The sequence below is a fragment of the Cryptomeria japonica genome, chromosome 8 (assembly GCF_030272615.1).
Source record: "Cryptomeria japonica chromosome 8, Sugi_1.0, whole genome shotgun sequence".
Taxonomy (NCBI): domain Eukaryota; kingdom Viridiplantae; phylum Streptophyta; class Pinopsida; order Cupressales; family Cupressaceae; genus Cryptomeria; species Cryptomeria japonica.
Window position 1 is genome coordinate 363,042,361 of NC_081412.1, and position 16,801 is coordinate 363,059,161.

General features: G+C 41.2%; 1 protein-coding gene across 3 annotated transcripts in view; it reads left to right on the forward strand.

Moving 5' to 3' along the window:
* Positions 1 to 16,801, forward strand: part of LOC131066310 (cell division control protein 48 homolog B) — a 212,131-nt gene that overhangs the window by 135,653 nt on the left and 59,677 nt on the right. For all 3 annotated transcript variants that reach the window (XM_058001041.2, XM_058001042.2, XM_058001040.1), the window contains 2 exons: positions 683 to 964; positions 1,068 to 1,237. In XM_058001041.2, the coding sequence (XP_057857024.1) occupies positions 683 to 964; positions 1,068 to 1,237 (452 nt within the window). The remainder of the gene's footprint in view (positions 1 to 682; positions 965 to 1,067; positions 1,238 to 16,801) is intronic.

Below are 16,801 nucleotides of genomic sequence, written 5' to 3' on the forward strand. Positions count from 1 at the left end.
TTCATTTAATAAATATTTAATAATAATTAATATTGATTGTAAATTAATATTTTATTTAATAATTTATTATTATAAAGATAAATGGTTATTCATTGTTTAATAATTTATTGCTGATAAATGGATAATTAACCAGTACTAAATAAGTGTATTGATATTTAATTTAATTTTTATGTTTATTTTTTTGTATTTTAATTTTATTATCATTATTTATTATTAAATTATATTTCAAAGTGGGAACATCACATGCAAATAACTAAATGTGCTAGTCATAACCCAATAAACTTGATGCACTCACTTATAGTCTATAGATGATTCAGTTCGTGGACAGAATAAGATGTGTGGGTTATGACCATCATTTGGCTTTTTTGTTTTTGTAGTAATGCGTTGTTTTGACCAAAGTAACCTCGTGTGTTGTATATTCCAATCGAAATTTGGAATCAAAATTATCCTTTGCACGCTACTATATTAAGAATTGAGGTTTCCTTAGTTTTCAAGACATTGATAAATGAAATTTGTTTGAATATTTAGTGAGAAGGAACTCTAGGTTTATGTTGACTATCTATGAATAGTTACCCTTTGTGGTTAAGTAATCTTTATTTCAATTTAGCTATTCATTTGATTATCTTTCAAGGAAGAAAACTGAGATGCAGTAGCTACATTATGTTTTGTACTTATGTCACAGCTACATGCAAGGAATCTCCCTCTAGATATAAATGTCAACCTTGATGCTATAGCTTCATCTTGTAATGGTTATGTTGGTGCTGATTTGGAAGCTTTATGTCGTGAGGCTGCAATGGCTGCACTCCGGAAGTCTTCATTTAGTGGAGAAAGGGATTTGCCTTGTATAACAATGGAAGACTGGGAGATTGCAAGGTCAAAGGTTGGTCCAAGCATAGTTCGAGGTATTATTGCTGAAGTGCCAAAGGTCTTATGGGAGGACATTGGAGGATTGCATGATGTTAAGGTTAGTTTTTGAGGTCATTTTTTGGCATGGAGTATGTTGTGTGCAGCCATCTTTCTGAGTAATGCAATTTGTGTTCTTAATATCTAACATCTGTCACAAACAGAAGAAGCTTCGGCAAGCTGTGGAGTGGCCTATTAAACATGCAGCTGCATTTGCAAGACTAGGGCTCTCTCCTCCTCGTGGAGTTCTTTTACATGGCCCTCCAGGTTGCTCTAAGACGTCTCTGGTTAAGGCTGCTGCTCATGCTGCCCAAGCCAATCTTTTCTCATTGAGGTTTGTTGACCTGACTTATGAAGTCTATCTTCATTATTCTCATCTTAATAGCAGTTATGAGTCACTGTGCAAGAAAGGGAAATTTTTTAGTTCCATTTTCTTCCTTTGTCTTTCCGAAAAAAGGAAACCATTCTCCTCCCTACATTGTTGAAATTTATCTATATGTTTTGTAATCATTTCTTGACTTTTGCCTTATTAGCCTTTATGGATTAAAATTATATCTCAATATATATTTTTTCTATGTTGAAATGCTTTTGAATCAACTATATGAGCTAACTTATTGCATCAGACAGTCAGTGAATGTTGACTGAGATTGATCAATTCAGCATGATTCCCTCACATTGCACAGCCAGTAAAAGTAGTCCAAGATTGAAACTTTTGCCAGAGAGAAGACCTATAGGGGCCAACTTCTCTGAAAGTTATGTGGTGGGTGGTTGTGATTGGGAAGCATATGTGACTTTGGGGGATAATAACAAAACAAAAATTGGTATTGTTGAAGTAGGGTATAGGTGTAATGCAAAACGAGAACAGCTGCATTGTGTATCATGTAGTTACATTATGTCCAAGTATCTGATCTGCATGAGAAGGCCAATTTTTGTTCCCTGGATGGTGAGTTGAATAAGTGCATATGTGAAGCTCTAGATGATAAGAGGTGCTGAAATATTAGTCCTGGGGAAATTGAGGCTGTGGAGAACTACAAATATGTCATATGGCAGATGATGCATTTTTGGGCCTGTAATGAGCTTCCTTGCTTTATCTCTTCACCTTTATGGGTTATCCTTGTAATGATTTGATGGGGGAAGAGTCACAATACAGTCATATGCACAAACCCCTAATGAGATGCTTACACTAGTGTGTCAACATTTTTTATGGGTAAGGATTGCACCAAGTGAGTCAATGGATTCATTTACTATGCTTAAAGCAATTAGGACAAAGCTCTGTGTTATTGCGTCCATGGAGCTTGATTATTATACAATGGCCAATGCAGACATCAATAGCCATGTATACAATAGGAATCTATTTTTTGTTTTGATAAATAAGGGATTAGGGTCCTTTCCCCATTATATTAATTTGTAAAACATCGCTACATATGCCCCAAAGGTGTTAAGACAGTAGGAAAATAACAACTAACCACTTTCATCACCTTCTAACTATAGCGGTCCTAACCCCCAAGCTACGTTAACTGCAAATCCCCAACAAAACAAAAATGGGGAAAGCCCAAACACGATTAAAGTTCCATTGTGCGTTCAATCATCAAGTATTACCACCTGTGCCACCTGAGAGAAATGGCCAACCTCAGGAGCTGCAAACCCTGTGACATGCAGCAATGCAGAAGCTGTCTTATTTGCCTTAACAATTCTTTCAAGATCTGATGTGGGCAGCAGAAAAATGGTTTCTTAACATCTTCAAAATCAAACAGATCACAGGTCTCTGATGTTTCTCTATTAACAGCACCATTTTCAAAACTCTCACTTGTTACAACAGTACCTCGAACCTCTTCTCAAGTTTGCAGCATGGGCTCATATACCCCATACCCCAAACACGTCACTAGAAACAGGGAGTTCCTCCTTTTGAAGGTCCCATTCCAACTCAAGAATCTCATCCAAACCTCCCTTGAACTCTGACCGCACTAGACTTTCCACTACTCTCTTCATTGTGGCCTTGTACTTCAACAATCAAAGTGTAATGTCCCCTTCCCAAATTTGCTTTAACTTTTACCTAAAAACATAAATTACACAAATTAGGGTTAGGGTTTGAACTTACCAATCAACAACTTGTTAAACAAATGAACTCTTGCATGTAGATCTAGCATATAAAACATAAGAACAAGTACCAATGCATATTTATCTTATTGTTAGAGTTAGACAAAAACACTTAAAATTATAATACATAAAAGTTGGAGAGAAAGAGACATGAAGGTTTGCTTGGAGCCATTTCTACACCAAGCCCAAGAGAGATTGCCTTTTATAATCCTCTTGCTCCACTTGGCGGCCTGTACAAGCTCACCCATCATGTCCTATTTCTCCCAAGTTGACAATATCTTGTGAGGTTCGTGTTAGGAATAAGGTGTCTCAACCTTGGATAATTCCTATTCTTATTATTTGTTTTGTAAAATGTATTTCTTGCAAATAATGTAATTAAGTGTGAGTGTACATGTCTAGTTGGCATGTTGATGTGTCACTCCACTTGATGTGTCGGCATCTTGAATTGTGTGTAAGGAGATCATGGCTGAAACGGTTATGACGGATTCCTATGACACGCAAGAGCTATTTCTAGGAGATTTCAATGACGGGTGAAGACATGCAAGACATGTGGCAATTAATAAAGTTGAGTACTGTACACTCTTCCTCAATACGGCTATCTTTGGAAGTTGCCCTAAAAAGGAAAGCGCATAAGCGTTTTTTAGGGTTACAGACTGTGATACGAAAAGAGTGTATTGTTGGTATGATATCGTGCTACTGGATTTTGTCTTTAAGTGTCGATTGTCTCCTGAAAGAACTTGCATTGCAAGTGTGTTGTAACCGTTGTGTTGAAGATAATACATTGTGCAGGTTTTGGAGTGTTGGGGTTTTTTACCGAAAGGTTTTCCCCAGGGTAAATCATTGTGTCATTCTCTATTTTCTGTATGCATGGTATATGGCTGCAATATCTTTGTTAAAGTAGTTAACGAATCTGAAATTGTAAGGATTTAAAAGAATTTGCACAATACTTTCCTCTAGAGATTAGTGTAGGAAGCTGTTTCCGCACCTGAGTTTCGTTACAAGTGGTATCAGAGCTTGATCAACTTTTGATCCTAGTTGTTGGGTAGGGTTTTTTGAGCTAATCTCAAGTTGAGTGGGAGTTTTTTTGTGCAGAGCATTCTGAATCTTATTTGCAGATTGAGATGGCAAGTTCCTCATACAGTAGAGTGGAGGTGGAGAAATTTAATGGCACTAATTTCGAGTTGTGGAAACTCAAGATGGAAGACATGCTTGAAGACCGCGATCTATGGGAGGCTGCTTCACTTGATGTGAGACCTGCAGCGATATCTCTAGCGGATTGGGAGATCAAGGATCGGAAGGCTAGGGGTCTCATCAGACTCTGTCTAGCAGATGCCGTTCTTCTGAATGTTCTTGATGAGACTACTGCAAATTCTTTGTGGACACGGCTTGGGTCTGTGTATCAGGCCAAATCTCTGGTGAATAAGTTGTTCCTGAGAAAGAAGTTGTATTCTTTAAGAATGGAGGAAGGTGGATCCGTAACTGATCATCTCAACGCATTCAATTTATTGATTGCACAGTTGGCATCATCCGGTGCCAAGATCGAGGAGGAGGATCGATGTATGACCCTGCTTTGTTCCTTGCCGGATTCGTGGGACCATCTTGTGATGGCTCTCGGAAGTACTATAGTCACATTCCGTATGGATGATGTGGTGTCTTCGCTGCTATCTGAGGAGATGCGAAGAAAGACTTCGGATTCATCTAAGGAAGCCCTTGCTGTTCGCGGGAGATCCAACGACAAAGGAAAGCAGAATGACAATAAGTCAAAGAAGGGCAGATCCAAATCCCGTGGGAGTTCTAAGACTCTTGGAAAGTCCAAGGCGAAATGCTGGAACTGTGATAAATCTGGGCACTTCCGGAGGGACTGCAAAGAACCGAAGAAGAAGAAGAAAGGCTCAGATTCAGCTTCCGAAAAATCTCAAGAAGATGGAGATGCTTTTATTGCAGCTCTGGCAGCCCATGCATCTGATGATGTGTGGTTGGTAGACTCGGGTGCTTCTTTTCACATGACCTCTCATCGAAACTGGTTCTCAAAATATGAAGAGTTTGATGGTGGAAAGGTGTACTTGGGTGATGATTCTCACCTAAAGATAGTTGGACGCGGAAGGGTCACTATCAGATTTCCTGATGGACGAGTAAAGGGAATCAACGGAGTTATGCACATTCCGGGTTTGGCACGAAACCTATTATCTGTAAGTATGCTGAATGATGTAGGTGTGCAAGTTGTCTTTTCGAAAGATGGATGCAAGATGATGAGAGGTTCTATGGTGCTCGCTAAAGGTACTAGGAGAGGTACTTTGTTTCAGCTTGATGCATGCATTGCTCAGTGCAATATTTCTTTTGTTTCAAAGAAGAGAGCGACTATCACTTCATCCCCACCATCTGAACAAACAGTAAAGAAGACTGTGGCAATGGGTTGTGATGGCAGTGCAGTAAGTGTACTTAAGGGTGCAAACACTTTGGAAGGCAAGCTTTCTGCAGAAAAGACAATGTTGTGGCATATGAGATTTGACCACATTGGTGAGAAGGGTCTTAGGACCTTGAAAACTAAAAATCTCGTCGAGGGGCTAAATGATTGTAATCTCGAATTCGATTTCTGTGAACACTGTGTTTATGGTAAGCAAAATCGTGTTCAGTTCTACTCCAGTTCTCACAAGTCTTCTAGACTTTTGGATCTTATTCATTCTGATGTATTTGGTCCTGTAAAAGTTCCTTCTATCTCCAGTTCTATATATTTTGTATCTTTTATAGATGATTACAGTAGGACTTGGATATATTTCCTGAAAAGTAAGACACAGGTTTTCAGTCGGTTCAAGGAATTTAAGGCTCTCGTGGAGAATCAGACTGGTAAAAGAATCAAGTGTGTGAGAACTGATAATGGTGGTGAGTTTTGTTCCATAGAGTTTGAATAGTTCTGTAAAGAACAAGGAATCGAGAGACATAAGACAACTCCTTACACCCCACAGCAAAATGGAGTTGCAGAGAGAATGAACAGGACACTGATGGAGAAGGCTAGGAGTATGCTTAGTGGAGCTGGTTTAGAACAAAGGTTTTGGGCCGAAGTTGTGGCCACTGCCTGCTATCTGGTTAACAGATCTCCTACATCAGCTCATGTTGGTAAGACACCCATGGAGGTGTGGTCTGGTAAGAAGCCTTCAATAAGACATCTTTGTGTTTTTGGTTGTGAAGCTTACGCACATATTCCAAAGGAGAAAAGATCTAAGTTGGAAAACAAAGCTGTCAAATGTATTTTTATCGGATACAGTGTTGGTGTGAAAGGATACAAGCTTTGGGATCCTGTGACTAGTAAGGTGTTGCATAGTAGAAATGTTATTTTCAGAGAGCTAACATCTTCTCTTGTTGTGCTACAACCAGATGAAAAAGAAAAGGAAAAAGATGTTGTTCGGTTTCCTCCTACCCCTGAGAAGACTGAACAGAGAGACCATGTTGGGTCTAATGATGAGGAGAGCTCTAGCAGCTCTGATAGTTCGGAAGAAGAGGAAGAACAACCTCAACCTCAGCCCTTGAGGAGATCCACGAGAGAAAGAAAGCAACCAGAAAGGTTTGGTTATTCTATGTTAGATTCCAGTTGTGCTTTTGCTTTGATTACTAACACTGATAAGCCTAGATCTGTGAAAGAGGCTTTGGGCATGGAAGATGCAGGTTCCTGGATTGAGGCTATGGATGATGAGATGGCTTCATTAGAGAAAAACAAAACTTGGGACCTTGTACCTTTGCCTAAAGGGAGAAAATCTGTTGGCTGTAAATGGGTGTTCAAGAAGAAATTCTGTGCAGATGGTAGTGTTGAAAGGTACAAAGCTAGATTGGTTGCAAAGGGGTATTCACAGGTAGAGGGAATAGATTATGGTGAAATATTCTCTCCTCTTGCAAAGTTGACATCCATTAGATTTTTGTTATCTCTTGCTGCATCATATGATTTAGAGATAGAACAGATGGATGTGAAGACAACTTTCCTTCATGGTGATTTGGAGGAAGAGATTTATATGTCACAGCCTGAGCACTACATTGTTAAAGGTAAAGAATCCTTAGTTTGCAGATTAAAGAAATCTCTATATGGTTTGAAGCAATCTCCTAGGATGTGGTACCTTAAGTTTAAGTTTGATGCCTTTGTGTTGTCAATTGGATTTGTAAGATCGAAATCAGATCATTGTGTTTATTTCAGAGTTGAAAATGATCGCCTTCTTATTGTTGCATTATATGTTGATGATATGTTGCTGTTTGGGAAGGGTAAGGGTATGATTTCTGATTTTAAATCTCAGTTGTCAGCACAGTTTGAGATGAAAGATCTTGGGGCAGCAAGGTACATCTTGGGTATGGAAATCAGTAGAGACAGGTCTAACAGAAAACTTTGGTTGAGTCAGAGTAAGTATGTGAAGTCTGTGTTGGATAGGTTCAACATGGCAGATTGTAGACCACTATGTGTTCCCATTTCAGTGGGAACAAAATTATCTGTAGATGATTGTCCAAAATCTCCTAGTGAGGTGGAGGACATGAGTAGAGTACCTTATGCTAGTGCAGTTGGCAGTCTTATGTATGCTATGGTCTGTACTAGACCAGACATTGCCCAAGCAGTGGGAGTCCCGAGTCGGTTTATGTCTAACCCTGGACGGGTACATTGGGATGCAGTTAAGCGAGTATTTAGATACTTGAGGGGTACATCAGATTACTCCATATGTTACCATGGTAACTCTTCTGGATCTCCGCATTCAGTTTGTATTCATGGGTTTGTGGATTCAGATTGGGCAGGTGATATTAACAGCAGGAGATCCACCAGTGCTTATGTGTAATGTCCCCACTCTAGCAGATTGACCAAGTATATGTGCGTTAGCCTAGCTCTACATGGTCCCGAGGGCTAACGAAGGGTTTAAAGGGATCCTGGAGTGTTTTGGCCTAGTCATTTCCAGTTTGGGCCAAAACGAAGTTGATTTACTTAGTTTTAGGCATACTTACTATTTTTAGTAAGTCAGCAGGACACAATGGGGGCTAGTTTTGGTGATTGGATTTGATACTCCTTGGCGAGAGCTTTCCGACGAGCTGTCACTCACGCTATTCGGAGTCCGATTGCTAATATATTTTAATGCCTGAAGTTTTATTAAAGTAACATTTAATTTAATTGTAAAATATTAAAGTGTTACTTTAATATTTATTTTATGGAGATATGTGTAAATCAAAGGGGCAACCAAGGGAGACATAAGTGAATATTTTAATATGTTTTATATTGAACATGTTTTATCCCACATTGCTTGAGTGAGTTGGGTCGCCCCTTGGAGAAAGAATAAAAGGGAGCTTTTGTGGCTTCATGGGGCATGTGGAATATGAGAAGAATTTGGTGTGTGAGTTGCAGATCCGTTCTTGGCATTAGAGGACGTCTATCCTCTCTTGTGACATTCTAGACGTCATTCCCTTGGGGTTTGGCCTTTGGAATCCTTTGCTATCAGCTTCATTTACAGGCAGATTGGGTGCTTTTCCAGCTACAAGCAGCAGCATTATTTGGTTGCATTTCCAGCTACAGGCCGCGACACTATTCATGCGGGTACTATTCACGTGACACTATTCACGCGGGTACTATTCACGCGGCACTATTCACGCGGGTACTATTCACGCGGCACTATTCACGCGGGTACTATTCACCTGGCACTATTCACGCAGCACTATTCACCTGGCACTATTCATGTTACTGTAGCAGCAGAATTAGAAACTTTGGTGGGAACATTATGTCAAAATGCTGGAGTATTTAGTGAGTTGAAAATAACCTGCTATGTATTTGATTTTTGTTAATTCTGGAAATAATATTATAACAGCAGTAGTTCAATTTCTAGCTTGCCTATTATTGTAAATTCTTTTTAGTTCATGTTATGTGGTTTCATACCTGTGCAAAGACTTAAAAACAAAAAAAAACATTGAAACATTAAACGGAGGAATAAGGAGTTGGCTGCAAATTGTTTGACTAAATTCCTATCAGCAGTGGGGTTAGTTTTTGGGCATTCTAGGGTGCCCACTACAGTGGTATCAGAGCAGAAGATTCTGCCATCTTGTGGGAAACTTTCACCAAAACATATTGTAGAAATAAAATAGGTCTAGAATGTATGATTGAGCATGCGACAGGGGCATTATAATTTTCGCAATACCAGGGCCAGACAAAATAGAAATCCGGATAGTCAGAGTGAGCAGTCTAGTTCATCTGTGCAGGTGGACATAGAATCCAGTCATACAGACATAGAGGAAATATTCTTCGATCAGGACAGCAGTATGGGTGACCGAGATGAGAGGAATATCGTTCCAGATCAGGGGGAGGTAATGTTCAGACAGTTGCTGGGTACGTTAGAGCAAGGGCAGCGTATGCAGCAGGAGCAGAATAGGCGAATGGACATGATGTTGCAGCTTATGGCTAGACAGATGGGCGTTAATATTAATCCAGGTGAGGCCAACAATGGAAACAATAACAATGGGGGAAACGATAACAATAGGGGCAATGATAATAATAGAGGCCGAGGCAACAACAATGGCCCTGAGAATAACATTAATGGTAATAATGGACATGGCAACAATGGAATTGAGGCGGATAACTTTAGACACATTGCACACCCAGCTCGAACAGCGAGCTCGAGACCTCTTCTACCCACCTTTCCACCTAGGGATCCGGTTCAACCAGTGAACGAACCGCAGATTACTGAGTTACAGGGTCAGTTCAGGAGGGACTGGGAGGCCAGTGGACCCGAGTTTCAGGCAGATATTTCCCTCAGAGATTATATGGACTTGAGGATGAGACATATGCCTAGAGCAGGAGGGAGGAATCAGAATTTTGAGCTGAGGAAGAAAGTTGGAAAACTTTCCTTGCCTTATTATGATGCTTCAGGGAAGATGACTGCACGAGCTTGGGTGCAGAAGGTAGATACATACTTGCAGCTAAATCCTATGCCCGAGGATGAGGCTATCAAGTATGCGGCTATGCATTTGGACGGCGTTGCGCATGAATGGTGGCATCATGGCATGGTGACTCTGGGGCATAATCAGATTACATCCTATGAGGAATTCACAGAAAGATTGATTGAGAGATTTGACACTAGGGATCCCGAGTTACATTTCAAGGAGCTAGCACAGTTAAAACAGTCAGGGTCAGTGGATGCTTACATCGCCGAGTTTCAGCGTTTGTCTGTACTTGTTACTGATATCTCTCCTAGGAGATTGGTGGTGTTATTTTGTGATGGGCTTGCTGATCCATTACGTGGTTGGGTGAAGGGACATGATCCACTCACCTTAGCAGAAGCAACTAAAAAGGCACGAGATTTAGCCCCTTCGGTATACAAAGGAAAATACCATTCAACAGATTCTTCCTACCGCAAGGACAAAGACAAAAAACCATTTCAGAAAGAGTATAACAAACCCAAAGAAGGATCAAAAGGACTAGACAGTGAAACCTTGAATGAACTTCGAAAGAAGAAACTGTGCTTCCAGTGTAGAGAGCCTTGGGACTTATCTCATAAATGCCCTCTCAAGGCTAAGGCAAATCAAATGGAGTATTTTTCAGCAGAGGAGTCAGAGTCAGAGGGGGAGGATCAGCACTCCGATTCAGATGAGGGTAACATGATAGAGGAGAGCAGCATTCCTAAGGATGATAGATCGTTGGCACGCTTGACAGGGGCCCAAAAGGCAATCACATTTAAGGTCAGGGGTACTATCCAGGGGCAGAAAGTGATATCTCTCATTGACACTGGGGCTACACATAACTTTATAGATACACAGTTGGTAGTCAGGAGAGGTTTACAGACAGAGGAGCATGATGGTTTTAGGGTCATGGTGGCTAATGGCCAAAAGCTATTATGTACTCAGAAGGTTTCAAATCTTCACATTAGATTTGGAGATGGCTATGAGTTGGAGGATGATTTCTACGTTGTGGACATGGGAGATTACGACGTCATCCTCGGTATGACATGGATGGCATCGCTGGTTGAGTTCACTTTCAACCTAGCGAAGTTGGAAATGAGGTTTCAGCATGAGGGTAGGACTGTTGTTCTCAGGGGACTTTCAGATGGGAGTTGCAGGGTAGTCTCTTTGAACAGAATGGAGAGACTTTTTCGACATAATGACATAGAGTGGGCAACAGAGTGCTTAGTTATGCCAACTTCACCGGAGCCTCGGGTGAAGAGTCATCCATCAGATATACAGGAGATTCTTGACAGGCATGCCAAGGTATTCAGTGATATTCCTCACGGGGTTCCTCTTGACAGGGGTGCAGAGCATGTTATTGAGCTCGAGGAGGGAGCCAAACCAGTGATGATCACTCCCTATCGTCATCCTAAGAAACATAAAGATGAGATAGAGAAGGCAATTAAGGAGTTGTTGGAAATGGGGCACATCAGGCCTAGCAAAAGCCCCTTTGCTTCAGCTGTAGTTTTGGTAAAGAAGAAGGATGGGACAATGTGCATGTGCATCGATTACAGGGCACTGAATAAGAAAACAATTAAAAACAGGTATCCCATTCCTAGGATTGATGAGTTGATTGATGAGTTGCATAGGGCATGCTTCTTCACCAAAATTGATTTGCGATCCGGATACCATCAGATCAGGATGAGAGCAGAGGACATTGAGAAAACAGCCTTCCGATGTCACTATGGCCACTTTGAGTTTATGGTTATGCCATTTGGACTAACCAATGCACCCGCTACATTTCAGAGTTGTATGAACCAGGTATTCAGGGAGCAGTTGAGGAGATTTGTCTTGATCTTCTTTGATGACATCTTGGTCTTCAGTAAGACCTGGGAGGAACATTCACAACATTTGGAGGAGGTATTATCTATCCTAGAGAGAGAGTCTTTATATGCCAAGGAGTCTAAGTGTGAGTTTGGTATGACAGAATTACTATACCTTGGGCATATTATTAGTGCAGATGGAGTTCGAGTAGACCCTGAAAAGATTAGAGCTATAATAGATTGGCCTACTCCCACGAACCTCACACAACTTAAGGGGTTCTTTGGTTTATGCGGGTTTTACAGGAGGTTTGTTAAGGGGTTTTCACAGACTGCAGCACCTTTGACAGACCTCACTAAAAAGGGAGCCTTCGTATGGACAGAAGCAGCGCAGCGATCTTTTGACCACTTCAAACAAGTGATGTCATCTTGTCCGGTTTTAGCTCTACCAGATTTTACGAAGCCATTTGAACTTCAGTGTGATGCTTCAGGTGATGGGATAGGGGCAGTATTGATGCAGGAGAAACATCCCATTGCATTCAAGAGTAGGAAGCTCCGAGGTGTTGAGAGGAGCTATTCTATCTATGACAGGGAGATGTTGGCCATAATGCATGCATTGGCCAAATTCCGATCATACTTAGTAGGCGGACGGTTTGTGATCAAAACTGATCACAATAGCATAAAATATTTCATGAGCCAGCGTGATCTTAATGACCGGCAACAGAAATGGGTTACTAAATTGCAGGCTTATGACTTTGACATAGAGTTTGTCAAAGGTAAGAAAAACGTGGTGGCTGATGCCTTATCTCGGAGACCTCACTTATGTGCTCTGGCAGAGATTTCAGGAGATTGGAGAGATCAGATTATAGCAGAGTATGTCGGAGATGCTTGGGCTTCTGGATTGATTTCAGGTACTATACAGGATGATCGCTATGAGGTGATAGATGGATTGATCAGAGTTCAGGACAGGGTTTATTTGATTCCGTCATCACATTTGAGAGAGGTGATACTAAAGGCATTTCATGATGCACCCACAGCTGGGCATCCGGGGATCTTCAAGACCTACAGGCAGATCCGAGAGCGGTTCTCATGGAGAGGGCTCAAGGATGATGTTCAGAGGTATGTCAGGGAGTGTGCGGTTTGTCAACAGAATAAGGGAGAGCACACATTTCCTGCAGGTTTATTACAGCCCTTGCCCATTCCTGATAGGAAATGGGAAAGTATTTCGATGGACTTCATCACTGGGTTACCACGAGTGCAGGGAAGGGATTGCATCTATGTGGTGGTGGACCGCTTGACGAAGTTCGCTCACTTCTTTGCTATTCCGTCCATTTGCACAGCAGCACAGGTGGCAGATCTTTTCTTTAGAGAGATATTCAGGTTACATGGGTTGCCCAGATTCATTGTCAGTGATCGGGATAGTAAGTTTATGAGTGTTTTTTGGCAGGAGTTGTTTAGGTTGTGTGGTACAGATCTTACACCTAGCACTAGTTATCATCCGCAGACAGATGGGCAAACAGAGATTGTGAATAAATGGGTGGAGGGATATTTGAGGAACTATGTAACTGCACAACAAAAAGCTTGGGTCAGATGGTTGCATATGGGAGAGTATTGTTATAACACCACTTATCATATGTCCATCAGGATGACTCCTTTCATGGCACTCTATGGTTATGATGCACCTAGCTTCATGGATTTAGTTTTGGGGGACAGCAGAGTGCCCAAAGCCAAAAACTTATTGCAGGATAGTCAGGACATCCTGAAAGTGCTCAAGGAGAATATACAGCAGGCCCAGAATCAACAGAAATTGTACGCTGATCAGCACCGAATAGAGCGCAGTTTCGAGGTAGGGGATATGGTTTACTTGAGGCTACAACCATATAGACAGTCATCACTCAAGAAGAGCGGAGCTGAAAAGTTGAAGCCTAGATTTTATGGTCCCTACAGGGTGATTCGCAGAGTGGGCGAAGTCGCCTATGAGCTTGAGCTTCCAGAGGGCAGTCGGGCGCACAATGTATTTCATGTGTCTAGGCTTAAGAAAGCTATTGGTCAGAGTGTAGTACCTTCTGCAGATTTACCTCCTTTGGATGAGGAGGGGAAGCTCGTGTTAGTACCTGAGGCTATTCTGGACACCAGAGAGAGGAAACTCAGAAACACGATAGTGAAGGAGTATTTGGTCAGATGGAGAGACCTGCTGGAGGAAGATGCTACATGGGAGAATGAGCAGGTGATACAGCAGGCTGGACTGAGATTGCTTGAGGACAAGCAATTTCAAGGGGGGCGGACTGTAATGTCCCCACTCTAGCAGATTGACCAAGTATATGTGCGTTAGCCTAGCTCTACATGGTCCCGAGGGCTAACGAAGGGTTTAAAGGGATCCTGGAGTGTTTTGGCCTAGTCATTTCCAGTTTGGGCCAAAACGAAGTTGATTTACTTAGTTTCAGGCATACTTACTATTTTTAGTAAGTCAGCAGGACACAATGGGGGCTAGTTTTGGTGATTGGATTTGATACTCCTTGGCGAGAGCTTTCCGACGAGCTGTCACTCACGCTATTCGGAGTCCGATTGCTAATATATTTTAATGCCTGAAGTTTTATTAAAGTAACATTTAATTTAATTGTAAAATATTAAAGTGTTACTTTAATATTTATTTTATGGAGATATGTGTAAATCAAAGGGGCAACCAAGGGAGACATAAGTGAATATTTTAATATGTTTTATATTGAACATGTTTTATCCCACATTGCTTGAGTGAGTTGGGTCGCCCCTTGGAGAAAGAATAAAAGGGAGCTTTGTGGCTTCATGGGGCATGTGGAATATGAGAAGAATTTGGTGTGTGAGTTGCAGATCTGTTCTTGGCATTAGAGGACGTCTATCCTCTCTTGTGACATTCTAGACGTCATTCCCTTGGGGTTTGGCCTTTGAAATCCTTTGCGATCAGCTTCATTTACAGGCAGATTGGGTGCTTTTCCAGCTACAAGCAGCAGCATTATTTGGTTGCATTTCCAGCTACAGGCCGCGACACTATTCACGTGGGTACTATTCACGTGACACTATTCACGCGGGTACTATTCACGCGGCACTATTCACGCGGGTACTATTCACCTGGCACTATTCACGCAGCACTATTCACCTGGCACTATTCATGTTACTGTAGCAGCAGAATTAGAAACTTTGGTGGGAACATTATGTCAAAATGCTGGAGTATTTAGTGAGTTGAAAATAACCTGCTATGTATTTGATTTTTGTTAATTCTGGAAATAATATTATAACAGCAGTAGTTCAATTTCCAGCTTGCCTATTATTGTAAATTCTTTTTAGTTCATGTTATGTGGTTTCATACCTGTGCAAAGACTTAAAAACAAAAAAAAACATTGAAACATTAAACGGAGGAATAAGGAGTTGGCTGCAAACTGTTTGACTAAATTCCTATCAGCAGTGGGGTTAGTTTTTGGGCATTCTAGGGTGCCCACTACATTATGTGTTCACTATGTTTGGTGGTGCCATCAGTTGGATGAGTAAGCGACAACCTGTGGTTGCTTTGTCCACTACAGAAGCTGAGTACATGGCTGCTACTCATGCTTGTAAGGAAGCCATTTGGCTTAGGAGATTGTGTTCTGATGTTGGTGTTGATGCAGAACAGATTACTATTTGGTGTGACAGTCAGAGCGCTATTTGCCTTGCGAAGAATCCAACTTTCCATGCTAGAACGAAGCACATTGATGTGCAGTTTCACTTTGTGAGAGATATGGTGGAAGATGGAAAGGTAAATTTGGAGAAGGTAGATACTGTGAGGAATGTTGCAGATGCATTAACGAAACCAGTGGGCACTGCGAAGTTCAGATGGTGTTCGGAGTCTATGGGCCTTTTGGCCTATAGCGGTTAGTTCCTGTTATGTTCCTATTGCTCTTACAAGGTGTTCGACAAGTGGGAGAATGTTAGGAATAAGGTGTCTCAACCTTGGATAATTCCTATTCTTATTATTTGTTTTGTAAAATGTATTTCTTGCAAATAATGTAATTAAGTGTGAGTGTACATGTCTAGTTGGCATGTTGATGTCACTCCACTTGATGTGTCGGCATCTTGAATTGTGTGTAAGGAGATCATGGCTGAAACGGTTATGACGGATTCCTATGACACGTAAGAGCTATTTCTAGGAGATTTCAATGACGGGTGAAGACATGCAAGACATGTGGCAACTGATAAAGTTGAGTACTGTACACTCTTCCTCAATACGACTATCTTTGGAAGTTGCCCTAAAAAGGAAAGCGCATAAGCGGTTTTTAGGGTTACAGACTGTGATACGAAAAGAGTGTATTGTTGGTATGATATCGTGCTACTGGATTTTGTCTTTAAGTGTCGATTGTCTCCTGAAAGAACTTGCATTGCAAGTGTGTTGTAACCGTTGTGTTGAAGATAATACATTGTGCAGGTTTTGGAGTGCTGGGGTTTTTTACTGAAAGGTTTTCCCCAGGGTAAATCATTGTGTCATTCTCTATTTTCTGTATGCATGGTATATGGCTGCAATATCTTTGTTAAAGTAGTTAACGAATCTGAAATTGTAAGGATTTAAAAGAATTTGCACAATACTTTCCTCTAGAGATTAGTGTAGGAAGCTGTTTCCGCACCTGAGTTTCCTTACAGTTCGGTAGAGAATGTTACTGGATTCCTGTTGATGTGTATTTTTTACACGACCAAACATAGAATAAAATACCTAAAGGTACCTTATCCTCTCTTGAATAAAGCTCCCGAATGCTGAAGATATTGTAGAAGGATCAATCGGCGAAGCTTCAAGGTTCCTGTTATGTAGGATCTCTACTTGTGGATAAGCTCTTTGTGGTATGATGTGATTTTGCTGGAATCACAAGGGGACTTACACTCGATGACCTGAACGTCTGATTTGCTGGAATCACAAGATTTCACTGGCCTAGATTTTGAAAAAAAAAAAGAAAAAGGATGAGGGCGAGGAAAGGATCTAATTCTGACACTAAGAATGTAGGAGCAATGAATAACCTTTGGTGAAATTCTAACTAAGTCTGGTTTTGACATCCCAGGACCATCTCCACAAGGTTAGTGCGATCTTCAGAGGAAAGCTT